We start from the raw sequence: 16,876 nt of genomic DNA, 5'->3' as shown, positions 1-16,876 counted from the left end.
GCCTTCGGTCTTTAAGGAAGATGGATGAAACTACACCTACAGCGCCTGCGGATCCGCAGAATGCAACGTCGCAGGTGTCTGAACCAGCGCAAGCCACCCAGCAAACGGCATCGCTTGACCAGATTCATACTATGTTGAACGCCAAAGATGACACATCAAGATTTGTCGGCCTGGCGCTTTTGAAAAGTGTACTGGACAACTCCGAAGAGCTTAGGAATAATGCAGATATTGTATCTGGATTATGGGAGTCTATCTCTCCCAAGTTCCTGGATCGGCTGGTGAAGACCGGTTCGTCCACTCAGTCTGTCCAAAAAGACGCGAGAAACATGCTGGATCTTGCAGTATCTGTAATCCATACCTTTACATCATTACTGCCAGATCAGGCAAAGAGAGAGAAGAGGCTTGTTGGACGGTTGCCTCTACTAGTATCAGGTTTACTTCAGAGGTACGTCTAGCCGAGGTACTTGAAGATTGGTAGCGCTGACTGTGAAATGCAGCTCTGGGGAGACATCTGATCTTATTCTCCAGACAATCCTCACGCTGGTTGCCTTCCCAGAAGGTGCCAAAGTCTTTGCTGAAATAGAAGACATCAGCCCGTTGATTGAAATTGCCCCAGGCAATCCATTGGCGCTCCAAATCATCACCTTTGCTTATATTAACTGCATGGATATCTTGGGGGACACAACGGCCTTGAAGACGAAAATTGACAGCACCATCTTGTCTCTTATTTCTTCATTCACCGGCACAGATGGTGTTACTTTGCTCGAGTTCCTTGGTAAATTCCTCAGGAACTCCGATCCTCAGGTAGGTGCCCAATCAAGGCGATGCAGGCAGCTGACTTACACTTCCGTAGGCTCTTCCATCGAACCCCACCTGGATCAGGCCGGTCATTCTTTTCATCAGAAGGCTTCTCACCAGTAGACCTACGCCCGAGGCTAGGAATGCTTACACAATTGCGGCAGCCTCCTTGCTAGAGGTGTACCATGCCGAGACGGCAAAGCTTCTCTTCGCAAGTGAAATCGGGGAAGACCAACCGTTCTCCTACTTGTTAATCACCCTCCTACTCACCGATACAAGAGCCACGCTGCCACGGCTTCTAGAGCTTCTTAATGATCCGACGTACCCTTCAGTGGCACAGCGTATAGGTTCAGCGTTCGACGTCGTTACTCACTTTGTCGGCTACCTCGTAAGGAGCTTGGATGATGAGCAGTTATCACCTGCCGACATGATCATGCCACCAGACCTTCTGCTGAAAATCCGGAAGACGATCTCAGAGGCTATGTCCCTGGCTATCGAGTTCCTTAGAGATAGATGGGACGCTTCCGTAGCAGGAGCCTTTGGCCTGCACCCTGATGCGCGAACAAAGGAGACAGATACGTCCGCGGGAATGAGACTGACCATTTCTTGGGAGTCCAAGAAGGATAAAATCCATGAAGACCCTCTTATTATGGCAGTTGTCCGAGCTATAGCCATTTGGCTCCGCGAGGATGACAATGAGCTCCTGAGGAAAGAAGCCGCAGGACTTATGGACATGCTGATTGACCTGTACCGATCGAGTTCGCCGGCGAAACTCGACTTCCGGTCCCCAATTCTCGTTGGTTTGGAGGGCATTCTCGTCGAGAAGGCAGGTTTGGAAGAGTTCTCCACGCACAACGGCTGGCAAACCCTCACCAAAGACCTCGTAGACATCTTCCAACACACGTCGATGGTAAACGATGAAATCGAGGCGGCGCGCGGCATTGAGATTGTGCGGGTTCTGTTACCCATCGTTGAGGGAGAGGACACAGGTGCGCGGGAAGATTGGATGGCTTTCATTACTTCTGTAGCTGCGTGGGACCTGCCGGAAGCTGAACAGCCTCTTCTTGTGCAAGAGATGCAGGCCGCAACCCTTCAGTTGGCGACCGCCCTGGTCGTAAGTGCCCCTGATGGCATGAGGAGACGTTACGTCCATTCTACGAGCGCCATCCTCGGCATAGCTACCCGGTTGCAGAAGTATGTGGGCGTCAACCATCCCCTAAGAGAGTCGTTAGATGACGTGCTCGATACCCTTGGTGGCTTTCGCTAATTAGCAGCAAATCATGCCACGTGAGGTAACGAGTAGCCATGATAATAAAAGAATTGGTCGGAAACCACAGCCTTGATTCTGGTGGACATCATGACCCCGGAATTCATGGTCAATCCATCTTGAATTCCCAGCCAAGTGATATTTCTTTTGCAACCAGTAGCCTCAGACGTTAAAACATTCCCTTGCCTAAGAAGAAGCTCTTGGCCTCTGGTTCTTGGCCTCCTTGAATAAACTCTCGAATCTGAGACTTATCAGCTAAACATACTTGAGTTTAGTTTTGCAAGCATGGATGCATAGGCTATTGACTGTTCAGATACGTCTTGATATCTTCTTCGATATCTACAGTGTCATATCAGAGAATATCCTCCAGACTAGATGCTCATTGACCATTAATCCAATTACGTATACTGTTACATTAACCTCAAATAAAATTATAAACGCATTAATGATCACCAATTATATAACTCACAAATCAGCGTCACAGATCGGGAGATATCCTTCTTTGGACGGTATGTAGTGTTTCGTGGCTATAGTCTAGTTCGACAGTATTCTGTCAGCTCCTCTTCCTCGCCAGCAGCTCCGCAGTCGGTGTCTCATACAAATGGCTTGTTCTTTCAAGTCCCTGCGAAAGAACGAAAGACCATTGGAGGATACAGCATGGGTGTAAATCTATAGTAGAAGTGCCCTCGCTGAAATAGCCTCGAGGTAACACTACATACTGGTATTCTGCATGATGACGATAAGCCGGTCATGAAAGAACATTGGGAACGGCGGCGCTTACTCAGCCCAAATAAGCCAAATGCCGCCGTTATATTTCGTCTCATTCGTTGGAATAGAGAGCAAGTGAGGGGTAGCTAGGTATCAAAAGAAGGCAGCTGAGGTTCGAAACGGCACGGAGAACAGTAGTGAAGTAAAAGTGATAAAAGTGAGGCGTGTTCCCCTGGCCTTGATTGTCTGGGCTCATGTCCACACAGCTCCTCTTAGTGGCAGACAGACATCCACAGGCACAAACCTCTTTAAAGCCCCCTATCATAACTTGGCAGCAGACCTTTCCCATCAAGGAACTGAAAAAAAAAATTATGTCCGCAGGACACTACGATGCCATCATCATCGGCTCAGGCCAAAGCGGCACCCCTCTGGCTTCAGCTTTTGCCGCCGCAGGTCGCAAGACAGCCATTATCGACCGTAGACACATCGGTGGCACATGCGTGAATGAGGGCTGCACCCCGACGAAGACCATGATAGCCTCCGGTAGGGCTGCGTACGTATCTCACCGAGGGGATGTCTACGGCGTGAGGACCAGTAGGGATGCTACAGTAGATTTGGAGAAGGTAAGGCAACGCAAGCGTGACATTGTCGACAGTTGGAGCAAGGGCGGAGAGACACGGCTTATTAAAGCTGGAGTCGATGTTATCAAGGGAGAGGCACGTTTCATTGGACCGAAAGAAATCGAGGTGCGGATGGTAGAAGGAGGAAAGACAAGGCTGACCGCGGAAACTGTGTTTATCAATACCGGCGAGCGACCGGCAAAGCCCAAGATCCCAGGCCTCGAGAACGTAGCTGCGCAGAGGATTCTGGACTCAACGAGTGTAATGGAACTGGGCGAAGTTCCGTCGCATCTCATCGTGGTCGGCGGCGGATATATTGGCCTGGAGTTTAGCCAGCTCTTCCGCAGGCTTGGGGCGCAAGTCACCATTGTGCAGCGGGCAAAGCAGCTCGTACCCAGGGAAGACGAAGATGTCGCGAAGGCAATGCTGGAAATCCTTCAAGAAGATGGGATCGCTGTTCATCTGTCGTCCACCATCGAATCGGTATCTCGAGCGGATTCAGGGCTTAATATCACCATCACGACTGACTTACGAGGAACGATAAAAAAGACGGGAAGTCATCTCCTATTAGCTGCTGGCCGTGTGCCAAACACAGATATGTTGAACCTTTCAACTGCGGGAGTTGAGCTCACGTCCAGCGGACATATCATTGTAGACGACTTGCTGCGGACCAACATCCCAGGTGTCTACGCGCTCGGAGACGTCCACGGCGGGCCGGCGTTTACCCATATCTCCTACGATGACTTCCGTGTCATTCGAGCTAACCTCATCCCGACGTCCGTACCGTCAACGGCTCCAAAGATAACCAGTACTAAGGCATCACCGTCCCGCAACTTCGTGCCATACGTGGTTTACACCGATCCACAATTAGGTCATATTGGCTTGCATGCTAAAGATACCATCAACCGCAAAACAAGGACGGCCACGATGCCCATGAGCTTCGTCGCGCGAGCGATCGAAATGGAGGAGACGAGAGGCTTGATGAAGGCCACCGTTGACGCGGAAACAGGCGAGATATTAGGCTTCACATGCTTGGGAATCGAGGGTGGGGAGATTATGGCGGTAGTTCAAGCAGCCATGCTAGGTGGATTGAAATGGTGGGACCTTGAGGCTACGGTATGGGCGCATCCAAGCCTTGCTGAAAGCTTGAATAATCTCTGGGGATATCTGGAATAGGGAGTGAAGCATTCTTTACGAGCTGATCGGTGGTGCGTGTTGAGGAAAGCCAATCATGTAGATTCAACCAAGGTCATGAAAGCTTGTGACTCGCGTTGTTCCGTCTCTTGAACATCCTCTCCGTCAATCTTTTTGTGAGCCACTTCGGCTTTGGCGCGCCTCTTTCGCGCCCGCCGAACCTCGATTTCGAGGTTCATCATCTCAGCGTTGACTGAGACCAGACGAGGGATCACATCCTCCACGGCTTTTACCGAAAGTGCTTGTGCCTGGCGCAGAGGCAGTGGAGCAAGAATGCCGAACCACCGAAGGGGATCGTTGCTCTTCTTCGCTTTTTCGGAAGCGGCCTTCTCAACCGGAGCCTCATCCCCGGTCCCGGGCTTCCCCTCGTCACCTGGAGTCTCATGGGTCTCCGGGTTCGTTACAGCTTCTGTAGGCTTGACAAGCTCGAATCGAGGGATACCCTTGTCGCCCTCAGATACAGATATGGAGAGTGTTCTCGAAGCCTGCATGCGCTCATCATAGTAGTCTGGGCCGTATCTGACTCCTCTCTCTGCGGAGAAGTTGGCTCGTGCGATGTTTTGATACATGCCAGCTTGAGTCTTGCCGAGAAGCTCACGCAAAACCGTGTACTCGTCCAAGAGAGCAAGATAGCGCTCCAGCAGCTGGTCGATATGGTCCGTATCCATTGTATGTGGTAGGATTGCAGGCGGAAGTGGTTGGATTGGGAAAAGAAAGCCAGGCGAAACAATGACCGCCTGCTTATCGGAACGGAGGATGTAACTGAATGGAGTCGACACGTACAGTTGAGTTGTAGTTAATGTCGTGAAGCGAAGCGGCCCGACTCTGGGCAACGGCACCGATGAGGATTGAGTGGTTCTGTAGGGCTGTGCATGAAGCCTGGTGTAGCCTCAACAGCGTGATTAATCTGTGGCTTGAGTGATGATCTGCAAAGAAGGGACACCTTGCAGGGGAACCCTGAACTAGCAGGCTAGCGAACACTAAGGCCCGAGGCTGCGGCAGCCGTAGCAGTACTTAATAAATGAGGGGCTGACGGCAATATTGCGTGGTATAAGCTGCCTTAACAGGTGCCAGTACAAGTCCCTGCACTTCCTTCCCACTTGACCATGCTGCTGGAGAGTACTTCATGCACTAACTAATCAGTAGATAGGTCTTTCTGCCAGCCAATTGGCTGGGTCGTGCATGCAAATGTCTGACTATCTCGCAAAGCCGCAGCTCCTGATGTTTGGAGACGACTTGGATTCAACGGCGAGACTATACTACAACCCAGCAGACCCGATGCCATAGACGAATGAGACAAAACAAGTGCTTGCATTGCAACGGCAATGTGGCGCGCAAAGTTGAGGCGGAGTTGAGAGTGGCTGATAAACATGAGGAACAAAGAGGACAACACTGTCAAGTCTGTTTTTCTTTGAGCCCGAGCCTTGATCCACAACATCGGAAGCCGATGGGTAAGTCGCTTGATTCTAATGCCATGACAGTCGTACTTATTCAGAGAGACCATTTTGGTTAAGCGTCATGTTTCAGCTTCAATACTGACGGAGACACTGGCAGCTTGATGCTGCACTGCCGTGCATAGCGATCAGCTGCAGGGGCGAAATGCCGTCTGAAGGTAGCAAGACAAGTAAAAGAGAACACAGGCACGACAAATACGATGAAGGAAAGGGGCCAACTAATTACACTCTGCAAGCAAATATCCTTTGTCAACACTAATCTGTCGAGCGCGAGCCAGGGTTTGCCTTCTCGGGACAATTATCCCGGTAATCGATTACGCTGAACCCCTGGACGTGACAGTAGGTGATGCAGAATAAAGGCACACAAGCTGTTTAGCTTCTCGAACGACGGTAAATAAATAGCCTTCAGTGCACAAGAACAAAGAAGCAAGATGATGCGATGCGACGCGGAAGCAAAGCGCTCCATTGTGCCAGGTGGCGGAGTCATGAATGGATGGGCGAATGGAAGCATAAAGGAAGACCCCCGTCTGGCTTGTTCCCTGTTTCTCGGAGCTGCCTCATATGCGTATCGTCCAGATGACTTCTCAGAGACTTGATCATCGTCTGGCCTGCAGTCTGCAGCCTGCAGCGTTTCTTATCCTGTCTTGGTTTCTCACATTGCGTGCAACCACCAGCATAGTATTAGCGACGCGGCAGGCCACAGAATAAGGCTGCAAAGAAGATGGACATTTACTGACACAACGCACTGAGAATGAGTAATGGGATGGCCCTTCGATTCCAATCAATGTCATAAGTGGAGATAAGAACCCAAAAAAGACGTGTGAAAGATTGCTTGATGGTTTTGGAGGCAAAAACACTTGGACTTGGCCAACGTCGAGGCACTCATGTTCCTCAAACGGGGAACACGAACAACAAATCACAAGGCGAGGTGAGGTAGGTGCCCTTAGATAAGGCCAGGGAGTCTGGGCTCATTGCTTTTGATGGAGGTGCGGATACGCCCGGCCAGGTCACTTAAGCCGATGCACCATTCTTGCTTCTGTACGGAGTACAAGGCAAAGGCGTGGGCCCAACTGCCTTAGAATTACGGATAACAGTCGTCGTGGTGCGGCAGGACTGCCAGGGCAACTGGTGAAGTTCTCAAGGGGAGGGTCAGTCTGGCCCCGGCGCTCCTTCCATCTCGATTCATGGCCGCTGCAGACCATGACTGGTTGTGGAGGGGACAAACTTACGATTCTGCACTGTAATGGGGAAAGCTCAATACATGTTGGGACGGAAGCCGTCAGATGGTTACGTGAGAAAAAAAAAAAAAAAAGGAAAACTGGCAAGAGTTTGGCTTAAAATGAAGGAAGACAGAAAAGCTTGCTGGACAAACTTGAGTTGATGCTCATTTTGCGGGTCCTCAACCTGCTCTGTGCATTCCAGATTGGAGGGAAGAGGTCAAAATGAAATCAGATGTTCGAGGTCAAGCCACAGATAGATTTGTCGGGACCATGTAGAAAAGAACAAGGGAAAAAAAAGAAGAAAAAAGAAACCCTGACGTACAACTCTGGTGAGATCCCGTCCTTAGGCTTGGGACGGCGAGACACTTGAAGCTCATGTCAAGAACATGGAGGTATCGCCATCACCGCTAAACTTTGGTAAGCAAATTTAGGCAAGGTGACACAAGAGCCTCGCTGACCGGTGTACTAGAAATGTAGTGGGAGGCAGGGGGAGAGAAAGTAGAAGAAGAAGGGGGGAAAGGATACGAATTAGACTGGCGTGATGTCAGGAATGAGAAAGGTGCAGGTTATTGGTGTTGGTGCCTGTGCTTGTGCTTGTGCTTGTGTTTGTGCTTGGTTGTTGCTGCAAAAGCTCGGACGGTGATCTGGACTTGGGCGGTGTCCTCCTTCTGGGGGAGTCGGTCTGTCTCCTTCCCACTTTACACACGTCCCTTCCCCAGTGGTGGAAACGGTACGTACCGGCCAGATATGCACATGCAATTGGCGTGGGAAGTGCCACCACAGGGGGTGGAGGGTGGGGCCTGAAGACACCTCAGGCCCCAATCACCCTCAATTTGTGTAGGACACCTTTTGTCGGAGGCGTTGGAGTGGGTTTTGGGGCCGTCTACCACTGAACGCTTCATGCGTAAACAGCAATGTACCAACAAAAGTGACTGACAAAGATGTCCTATATCGTCTCGTCAACAAGGTTGAGTAGCAGCGCGGTGGCTGTTGGGATTGAGACCGGCCCACGATATTTTGTATTGGATCCAAGCCAGCAGATCCCGCCTAAACTCAAGACGAGGGATCGGTCCACTATTTACGGGTAGAAAAGTGGTCGGTGAGGGCGGTGAGGGAAGAATGGGGAGGTGAAGCTACAAGTGCCCCGCGTCCAACCCCGAGCGATACGGAACAACCAAGCCGAGCCCAAGACTTACCCAGGTCATTTTCAGCCAGTGCTCAGCCTCGGATGATGTGGTGGTAAACTTCCGTTGGGTTTGCTGGCTGAATGGGGCTGGCTGCTGGAGTTGACGTTGTAGTAGCATGTATCTACTATGGTGGACATGGTCATAGACACTGCTGGCGTTCGAGGGGTGCCTCAGCACGTATTGGCCAGCTGTTTGCCCTCCCCGTTCATGCTGCGGCATTCTCCTCTGTTGTTAGTGGGAAAGAAAAGGACTGGATAAGGAAGGCTAATCCATTGAAACTGAAATTGAAGAGACCGGGGCATGAACAGCACCTACGTGTCTACGCACCCCTGGATGCAGGTCAGCCCAAGCTGGATGGTTCGCTCCCGGGCTGGGTTGTGAATGGAGACAGCTGGGATTAATGGGAAAGCCCCAGCCAGAAAACCGTGTCTCCTGTCGAGTCGAGTTTGGCAGTGACTTGGTTTGCCCTGGACCATTTCTCACAAAACAAAGATGGCTCAGACGGCGCCAGTTGTATAAGCACCAAACCTGCTAGGGGCTTGCTTACGGCGCTGAATGGTGACCTTCTGGGCTGGCCATGCTCTGCCTTCAGCTAGCAACTACACCAACAGGCCACCTCCAGCGCTGGAGGCTTTTGAACAGACGCCACCTAACCTTCTGGAACAGTGAACACCCCGTCCGGGGACAGGCGCCAGTCCCAAATTTTGCAAGATCCAGCCTTGCAAAACCCCTTCCCACGCCCTCAAATCACTAACCTCGCATGTTGGAAGCCCCCCATCCAATGCCGATGTCGAGGGTACTTATCTCGAACCAGGACTTGGGAATTGGGGGATTCAGGGACCTTCATTGCCCGCCCCATAGGCCAGAGATTAGGGGTCCCTCTCCCCTTTTATGGTCATTTGTACTAGTAAGGAATCACAACCAGTGGTTGTGCTGATGGTGGCTGGCCACTCTTATTTGCTTGGTTTCCCAGTTTAGCCGTTCTGCTACTTCTTACCCAGTCCCATTCCCTTCTCGTCGAAGAAGTTTGCGTGCAAAGGCCGACATTGAGCAACTAAGAAGGGTGAAATCTCAATTACCTTCTTCCTGTTGATTCATAAAGCAATTCATATCTCTATTCTGCATCATCCATACAAGTTTCTGAACAAGGGTTTGTTTCTGCATCTTCCCATCAAGTCTAGCCCTTTTTTTTTTTTTTTTTGCTTTGCTTTTACCCCCTCTTACCTACCCTGTGGTGGTGCCTCCCCCGGTTGACTGACCAGAGGTTCCTCCTCCAAATTGTTTTATTATTCTTTTTGCCCGCCCCTCACTCACCCCCCAGGTGACCCCGTCCTCTTCTATTCCCTCTGTTGTTCCACTTTCCCGCGTGCGTGTCGAGACCGCCGACGCCATCGCTGCTAAAAAAAAAAATAAAAAAAATCCCCGACGACATCTCACTTGTGACCTTGGTTGGGTCGGCCCCCGTCCCGTCAGTTCAGCCAGTCGCCGCCTTCTTTTCCCACTCGCTCTTACCTCCATTCTTCTCAACCACACTACCATTCCCTCTCTGTCTTGTACTTGCATTTGCCTCTACCGCAGCCGCTACCGCAACTGCTACCTGCCTCAACCTTAGGCCCCCTCTCTACTACCACCTGCCCTGCCTCTGCCTGCCTTTGACTGGGACCCATTCCACGTTCCTCCTCGCCGCGCCCCCATTTCGATTCGACCGTCTCCACCGCCCATCTTCGCCCTGCAGCAAACCGCAACCACCACTACTACCAACTACCACTGCCACTCTCCAATCTGCCTGCCTACCTTATCCGCCTGGAAATCACACCCCGACAAGACCAGAGACAATCGACGACGCGCCGCGCGATAAGGGAGAGACTGAGAGACCAGTCTTAATTTTTTTTCTTTCCCCAGGTCTCTGCTCCTGCACAGGAGCATCTTTGATCTAAACAATGGTAGTCGCTACTATCAAGTGCGTACATTTTCTGTCGCTTTCCCTTGCCTCCTTCGTCTTCCTCAGTCACAAGCCATCGTCCCCGAGACTGTCACCGCTTCCCCCATGCTACCTCCCTCAATATCTACCTTCACGAAGATGTTGTCGCTGGCCATTACTGTCTTCTTCTATATGTAAATCTTTTGAGGGCGCACTCTTTGGTGCTGCCTTCGACTTGGGCTGACCCCTCTCTCTATGCCATAACCATCAAAGCGCGCATGTCACCAGACGGTGGTTTTTTTTTTTTTTTTGGGCATCAGAACTGACCCTTGTTCCCTCTAGATGCGTTGTTGTCGGCGACGGTGCGGTCGGAAAGACATGCTTGCTCATCAGCTACACGACAAACAAGTTCCCCTCCGAATACGTCCCGACCGTCTTTGACAACTATGCCGTCACCGTTATGTGAGTCTCTCCAACACTTCCAGACGCAAATACCCATGGTGCTGGTATCTTTGAAGAGATGGACCAAAGATGGATGGTATCAAGGGATCAAAGAAATCAATCGAGAGTATTGGGATAAATGGTTGGTCATGCGCTGACGGCCATGTCTACAGGATCGGAGACGAACCCTACACGCTGGGATTGTTCGATACTGCCGGTCAGGAGGATTACGACAGACTGCGCCCCCTCTCCTACCCTCAGACCGATGTCTTCCTCGTCTGCTTTAGCGTCACATCACCCGCCTCTTTCGAGAACGTCCGCGAGAAATGGTTTCCCGAGGTACATCACCATTGCCCCGGTGTCCCCTGCCTTATCGTCGGCACTCAGGTGGATTTGAGAGAAGACCCGAGCGTGCGCGAGAAGCTTTCTAAGCAAAAGATGTCCCCCGTACGGAAAGAGGATGGCGAGCGTATGGCGAAGGATTTGGGAGCGGTCAAATATGTCGAATGCAGTGCTTTGACCCAGTATAAACTGAAGGATGTTTTTGATGAGGTACGGCTATGTTCTAGTCCCTTTTCCCCCAAGGGTACACGACTAACATGCACATAGGCAATCGTTGCGGCTCTGGAACCCCCCGCCCCGAAGAAGAAGTCGCACAAGTGCCTTCTCCTCTGATTGCGGACCCTTCTCCCACGGGCCTTGTTTCCTCCCGCCCTGCCCGGCTGTGGCTCCGGCGGCGAATGGAAAAGCCGAGAACCGGGCTTGGACCTCTGTCTCTTGCTTTCCAGATGCGCGCGCAAATGGCTCTGGGTATCCGGCTTTGAATGGCATTTTGGGCCTCTTTTTGTTTGCAGCGCGCATGGCATAGGATACGCTGGATCTTGATTAGCCACATCTTTGGAACCGACCGATCTGGGCAGTCGTCTCTCGCGAATTAATGAATTGGGCCACCTGGTTCAGCGACAGCGAGGGTTGGATTGGATCATCTGGCCGGTAGCCAGGGCTATTAGGCATCTACCATTATCAGGAGAATGCAGGGGGAAACACGAGAGGGAAATGGGTTACAACGACGGGCTGTATTTCCCCTTCTATATTTGGTTCACCAATTCCCAAAGATCCTCTCTACCCAATCCCCCCCTTTTCTCTATCTCAACCCATTACCCTCTTCCCCTCTCCCTACTCCCCAACACTCCCTGCCCTGGCCCGGATTATGGTGGTCTTTCTTGCTTCTTTCTACATTTAGGGATTGGTAAATTCATCACACGCAGGCAGGAATACTTCGATAGGACAGTTTGGCGATTGGAGTGCACTTTAAATCGATGGTCAATTTTCGCGCTGAAGCCCGGGGTACCACCGTTCTTTTCCAAGTTCGAGATCCAGATGCGATGATTGGACAGTGTGCAAAGTCACAACGAGCACCAACCAGCCAAGGAGCCTTGCCATTTCGTATCTCACCCACAGACTCTCGGTGTTTACACATGCACAGGACGGAAGCATCTAACATTTTTAAACTGACCGGGCGAGTCATTCCTTCGTGCAACCCTCTCTTTGCTCTGTGCACGCCATCCGTTCATAGCCCTTCGGCAAACTTACGGGGCTAAGCGTGAGGGGATGGCAGCGACGCAGATGCACTACAAGTAGTGGATGGTGTGGGCAGTAAGTTCCGCGAAATGGATGGCATTCTTGTTCTATCTGCCCAGGGGGTTTGACACCGCCCGCCATAATGTAGCGTTTCTTTGTTCTGCTACGCCTATCTGCTTAGACTGACTTGCCTTGCCTTGCCTTTCAGGCGCAACGAGCACTACCATCCCCTCCCTCCACTGGGCGTTCCCAGCTGGGCATTGCATAAGGAGAATGACGTCGCACCTCGGTCGCCTCGTCCATCATCAATGCGAGACAGATGCGGTCAGACTAGTGCCGTTTACCACAGCTTCAAACACTCCGCGGGGGAGTCCCGGGCCATTCTCTCCTCATTCTCCCCGCAATTTTACCATGGTATCTCTCAATGTTGTTGCATACTGCGTCGGGGCGTATGCCACCAATGCCACGAGGGTAGTCATGGGATTCCCGGTTAAGGGAACGAAGATCTTTTTTTTCTGGAGGTGCAACGCTCTAGCAGGTTAGGAAAGCTCGGTGGCTTTTTGTTTGGGGTTGATATGGTATGCTGAGCGCTCTTTGACCACTTTTCACTTGGCAGGCTGTCTTGACGGCTTTGAAAGAGCATCCAATACGGCGGGTGCGCTTGGAGGCTTGATTGGCGACTTGTCCTGGATATACGGGTTTGCAGTTGGAGATTGCATCTGAGGGATAGCATAGATCCTTATCGGGGGCTAGTGCCCGGAAGGAAATCGGATGCCACTTACTTACATACCCGGCCCCACTATGCTTCGCCGGCGGCCACAATACTCCCCATCATCCACGGCCCCCTCCCATCCTTGGACCGAGGCCAAGCTAATGCATTTCTTGACAAATTATTTCCTTACTCGGTGACAGCGATTAAGCGACTGGCCTTCCATGCGCGGCAGTAGCGAACCTTTCTCCGCCTGTTGAACAGTGGAGAATTTGGAGGGCCAGCCAGAACACTCAGAGTTGACTACAACGGCGGATGCAGTAACCAATCGGGCGGCGAGCGGCGGGCAGCGGGTAGCTTTCCCCTCGGGGCGCCAACTGGGGAAAGGTAGCGCGTTTACAGCATAACAGAAAGTTATTACCATGTCTGTCATTACAATGTCAAAGGAAAGGCGCCATGGTAGAAGGCCGGGCCGGTCGAAGTGCACCGATCCGGTCACTCTCCGACTTGTTCGGCCTTTTTAAGTTGCCATGCACACTGTTGATAGACTCGGGGGATCTAATCTTTCCTCTCATTCTTATTTATCTTTACCCATTCAGCGAGCAATATCTTTCTTTTCACAACCAAGTAACTTTGTGCGGGGGTAAACCGAGACACAGAGAACCATGAAGCTTACCTCACTGCTGCTGGGCTGCTCGTCGGCTCTGCTGGCTGCCGCCTGCGGAAATCACGGCGACGACGGTAAGGAATGGACGAAGGCTGAGCTGGACGAGTTGGAAGCCAAATGGGGGTTTGAGGTGAGTGTCTGCTCTTATCTGTTGTTGTGAGTTGCAAATGTGACTGACGATATGGTAGTGGGGTACGTTATCATCAACCACAACACTGAGAGTGAATTGAAGCTCACTTGGCGTAGGTTTCACGGGAATCGGCACTTTCGCCCATCTCAAGCACGCCAAGTGCTTGACAACTCCGTCTGAGCTGTACGATATCGCTATCATCGGTGCGCCCTTCGACACCGCCGTGAGTTACAGACCAGGTAATTTACGCTCTTTCTCAAACTCATATTCATTGCATGAGTTCACCCGTTGACACCGCCAGGCGCCCGATTCGGCCCCCGCGCAATTCGCCAGGCTTCAAGCAGACAGACTTCGTTCCGCGGCTTCAACCCTCGTGCCAATGTCAACCCATACGCGAACTGGGCAACCATCATCGACTGCGGCGACATCCCCGTCACGCCCATGGACAACGTCATCGCTCTCAAGCAGATGTCGGAGGCATTCAAGGAGCTGGGACAGAGGAAGCCCGTCTCTTCGTCGCTCAGCAGGCCTAAGCTCATCACTCTCGGAGGAGACCACAGCCTGGCGCTGCCCGCGCTGAGGGCTTTGAAGGCCGCCTACGGGGCACCCCTACGTGTGTTGCATTTCGATGGTGAGTTTTGACACGCCGTCTTTCCCACGTCTGCAAGAAGAGTGATGGAGATGAGGGCATGATAAGGGGGATGATGGATGGACTGACATGAACCAGCTCACTTGGATACTTGGCACCCAGAGAAGTACCCGTCTTACTGGACTTCCACTCAATTCAACCACGGCTCGATGTTCTGGATGGCCGGAAGCGAGGGCCTTCTTTCCAACGCTTCCTCCGCACCTTCGGTCCACGCAGGTCTGCGCACCCGTCTCTCCGGCACTGATTTCTCCGACCACGATGACGACACGGCGCAGAACTGGGTCCGTATTGCCGCCGACGACATCGACGAGGTCGGCACTGCCGGCATCATCAAGACCATCATAGACACGCTGGGCACGGAAGATCCCGTTTACCTGTCGATCGATATCGATGTTCTCGACCCCGCCTTCGCGCCCGGCACAGGTACCCCCGAGCCCGGTGGCTGGACGACCCGCGAGCTGATCCGCATTTTGAGAGGTATCGAGGGGTTGAACCTTGTTGGCGCGGACGTTGTCGAGGTCTCGCCCGCGTATCAGAATGCCGGCGAGGAAACGGCGCTGGCGGCGGCACAGGTCGTGTACGAGGTTTTGAGCTCGATGGTGAAGAAGGGTCTGGAAGGCATGGGCAAGGAGGGAAAGGCTGCTGCCGCTGTTGAGGTCGAGGGCAAGGACGAGTTGTAGGCGGTCTCGGGAACATCAAAGCGACGCGAGCTACGAGAGAGAAAAGGGGGGATGAGGGCAAAGAAAAAGAGGCGCCGAGCGACTTTGGGCAACGTCAATGGGACGGATGTCTGGAGTTCAAACGAAAAGCGATGGGGAGATCCCGGATGCTACGATTTATGCACGCGAATGATGACGAACCTCGGACTGGGAGGTTCATGAACTGGATGACAAGATCGCCTTGGGTTGGATTTCGAGTTACAAAACGCCGGAAGGGCGCGGGAAAAGGCGTGATTCCCTGATCCACCACCTGTGTCAGACCATATTTGGTCCATCTCCAGTGAAGCCGTGGACGGCATGAAGAATGAAAATGTACATATAAAACGTCAAAAACCAAGCACAAGTTTTACGAACTGGTAAAGTTCTGATGTGGTGAATCCCGTCCAAAGCACGGGTTTGTCTTTTTGACGTGAATCACAGCCAAGACCTTGATCCCCATAGTCTGCCGTCCGGTCAATCTAAACATTAATCAAGTTTCCGGTTCATTCCCGACTGTCCTCGGAGAGTGATGGACTGGGGACACCCGCCATTATGATGATCTCCACTTCAACCGGATACTTCACCCGCCATGTGTATATCCAAGTATTCTTCCGTACCAAAGGATCAAATCATAGGCAAGAACCCCATCATCCTCACAAAACGATATCAACAAAACAACAACCAAAGCCCAAGCCACCAAGATAGTGACTCACCGCCTTTCAATTCATCATTCTGACCTGAGCACAGCGACACACATCCGAGTCAAGGGGGCCGCCGGCTCCTATCTTCGGAGCCAACCCCATCAAAACGGGCCCGAGCTCCCAGTGTCACTAACCCCCCCTGGAGAGGGGGGGCCCTTATCTCTGAGCAATTGGAATGGTCAATTGGAAACCTCGAGCCAGTTCGCCGGCGCGCCGGCATCAGTGGCACACCGTGCTGCCCTTATGCTACTTTTGTAATTGTGGGCAGTCTTGAAGCCCCGATACACCAGGTCCCGTGAACAAAACAAACATGCACACGCCGTAATGTGAAGAAGACTGTCCGATATCAAGGAGTATCAAGGGGCGGAACACAAAACTAACCCCGTGTATTGGTAAACTGTTACAGCAGTCGGTCCTCCCCCTGAATATCGCAGTTACACCTCCTTAGCACGGACGATGATTTGAAGCAATGAATGGGAGAAAGGGGGGGGAAAATTCAACGTCATGTAGCAATCCTAGTTTACGAAAATGAGAGAACCCCAACGGAGTTTGTTCGACCGAGAAAGCCCTTGCAATATTGCTGTTCTCGTTTGTCGCAGTTGTGAAGTGGCTTCTGAGTTGCGAGCAGGTCCAATTAGTGACTCACACGCACAGTCACAGACACTGAGAGGGTAGTACCTACATCAAGGTCACCGCCCCTCCCTCTCTTCCCCTCCCACTTCTCCCACCAACTCAATCCGAATTTACTACCCCGCCATCCTGGCCCTCCCAAAAATTTCCCGCCCTCACGTTTTGGGAGCAACAACGAACGTCTGAGTCAATAAACACCGTGTTCTCTTACGGTTCTCACGACGTATTTTCCTGCACAGCCACTTGCATTCGAATACAACAAAATAAGTCAGTTGCAGAGAACACTTCAAGACTCGCAAAT

The 16,876-nt window shown here is 51.9% G+C and overlaps 6 protein-coding genes across 6 annotated transcripts; 5 read left to right on the top strand and 1 right to left on the bottom strand.

Annotated features, from left to right (window-relative positions):
• Positions 1–20: 20 nt before the first annotated feature.
• On the top strand, positions 21–2,065 carry CTRU02_212631 (DUF1941 family protein; the record flags this gene model as incomplete). Its single annotated transcript, XM_036723538.1, has 3 exons — positions 21–445; positions 498–804; positions 854–2,065. 3 exons carry the CDS (start codon positions 21–23, stop codon positions 2,063–2,065), a joined length of 1,944 nt encoding a protein of 647 aa, XP_036584814.1.
• Positions 2,066–3,144: 1,079 nt separating this feature from the next.
• Positions 3,145–4,569, top strand: CTRU02_212630 (FAD-dependent pyridine nucleotide-disulfide oxidoreductase; the record flags this gene model as incomplete). The annotated part of the gene is made up of 1 exon (XM_036723539.1): positions 3,145–4,569. The coding sequence occupies one exon, from the start codon at positions 3,145–3,147 to the stop codon at positions 4,567–4,569; it is 1,425 nt and encodes a 474-aa protein (XP_036584815.1).
• Positions 4,570–4,622: 53 nt separating this feature from the next.
• CTRU02_212629 (uncharacterized protein) lies at positions 4,623–5,255 on the bottom strand (the record flags this gene model as incomplete). Its single annotated transcript, XM_036723540.1, has 1 exon — positions 4,623–5,255. The coding sequence occupies one exon, from the start codon at positions 5,253–5,255 to the stop codon at positions 4,623–4,625; it is 633 nt and encodes a 210-aa protein (XP_036584816.1).
• Positions 5,256–7,493: 2,238 nt separating this feature from the next.
• On the top strand, positions 7,494–7,631 carry CTRU02_212628 (uncharacterized protein; the record flags this gene model as incomplete). Its single annotated transcript, XM_036723541.1, has 1 exon — positions 7,494–7,631. One exon carries the CDS (start codon positions 7,494–7,496, stop codon positions 7,629–7,631), a length of 138 nt encoding a protein of 45 aa, XP_036584817.1.
• A 2,757-nt stretch (positions 7,632–10,388) lies between these two features.
• Positions 10,389–11,485, top strand: CTRU02_212627 (cell division control protein 42; the record flags this gene model as incomplete). The annotated part of the gene is made up of 4 exons (XM_036723542.2): positions 10,389–10,408; positions 10,712–10,831; positions 10,984–11,362; positions 11,420–11,485. 4 exons carry the CDS (start codon positions 10,389–10,391, stop codon positions 11,483–11,485), a joined length of 585 nt encoding a protein of 194 aa, XP_036584818.2.
• Positions 11,486–13,765: 2,280 nt separating this feature from the next.
• Positions 13,766–15,226, top strand: CTRU02_212626 (arginase; the record flags this gene model as incomplete). Its single annotated transcript, XM_070205884.1, has 4 exons — positions 13,766–13,923; positions 14,000–14,136; positions 14,199–14,528; positions 14,625–15,226. 4 exons carry the CDS (start codon positions 13,766–13,768, stop codon positions 15,224–15,226), a joined length of 1,227 nt encoding a protein of 408 aa, XP_070060277.1.
• Positions 15,227–16,876: the final 1,650 nt, after the last annotated feature.

Source organism: Colletotrichum truncatum (genome assembly GCF_014235925.2).
Source record: "Colletotrichum truncatum strain CMES1059 chromosome Unknown Contig_0009, whole genome shotgun sequence".
NCBI classification, from domain to species: domain Eukaryota; kingdom Fungi; phylum Ascomycota; class Sordariomycetes; order Glomerellales; family Glomerellaceae; genus Colletotrichum; species Colletotrichum truncatum.
Note: the sequence above shows the minus strand (reverse complement) of the source record. Positions and strands in the feature narration are given on the sequence as shown.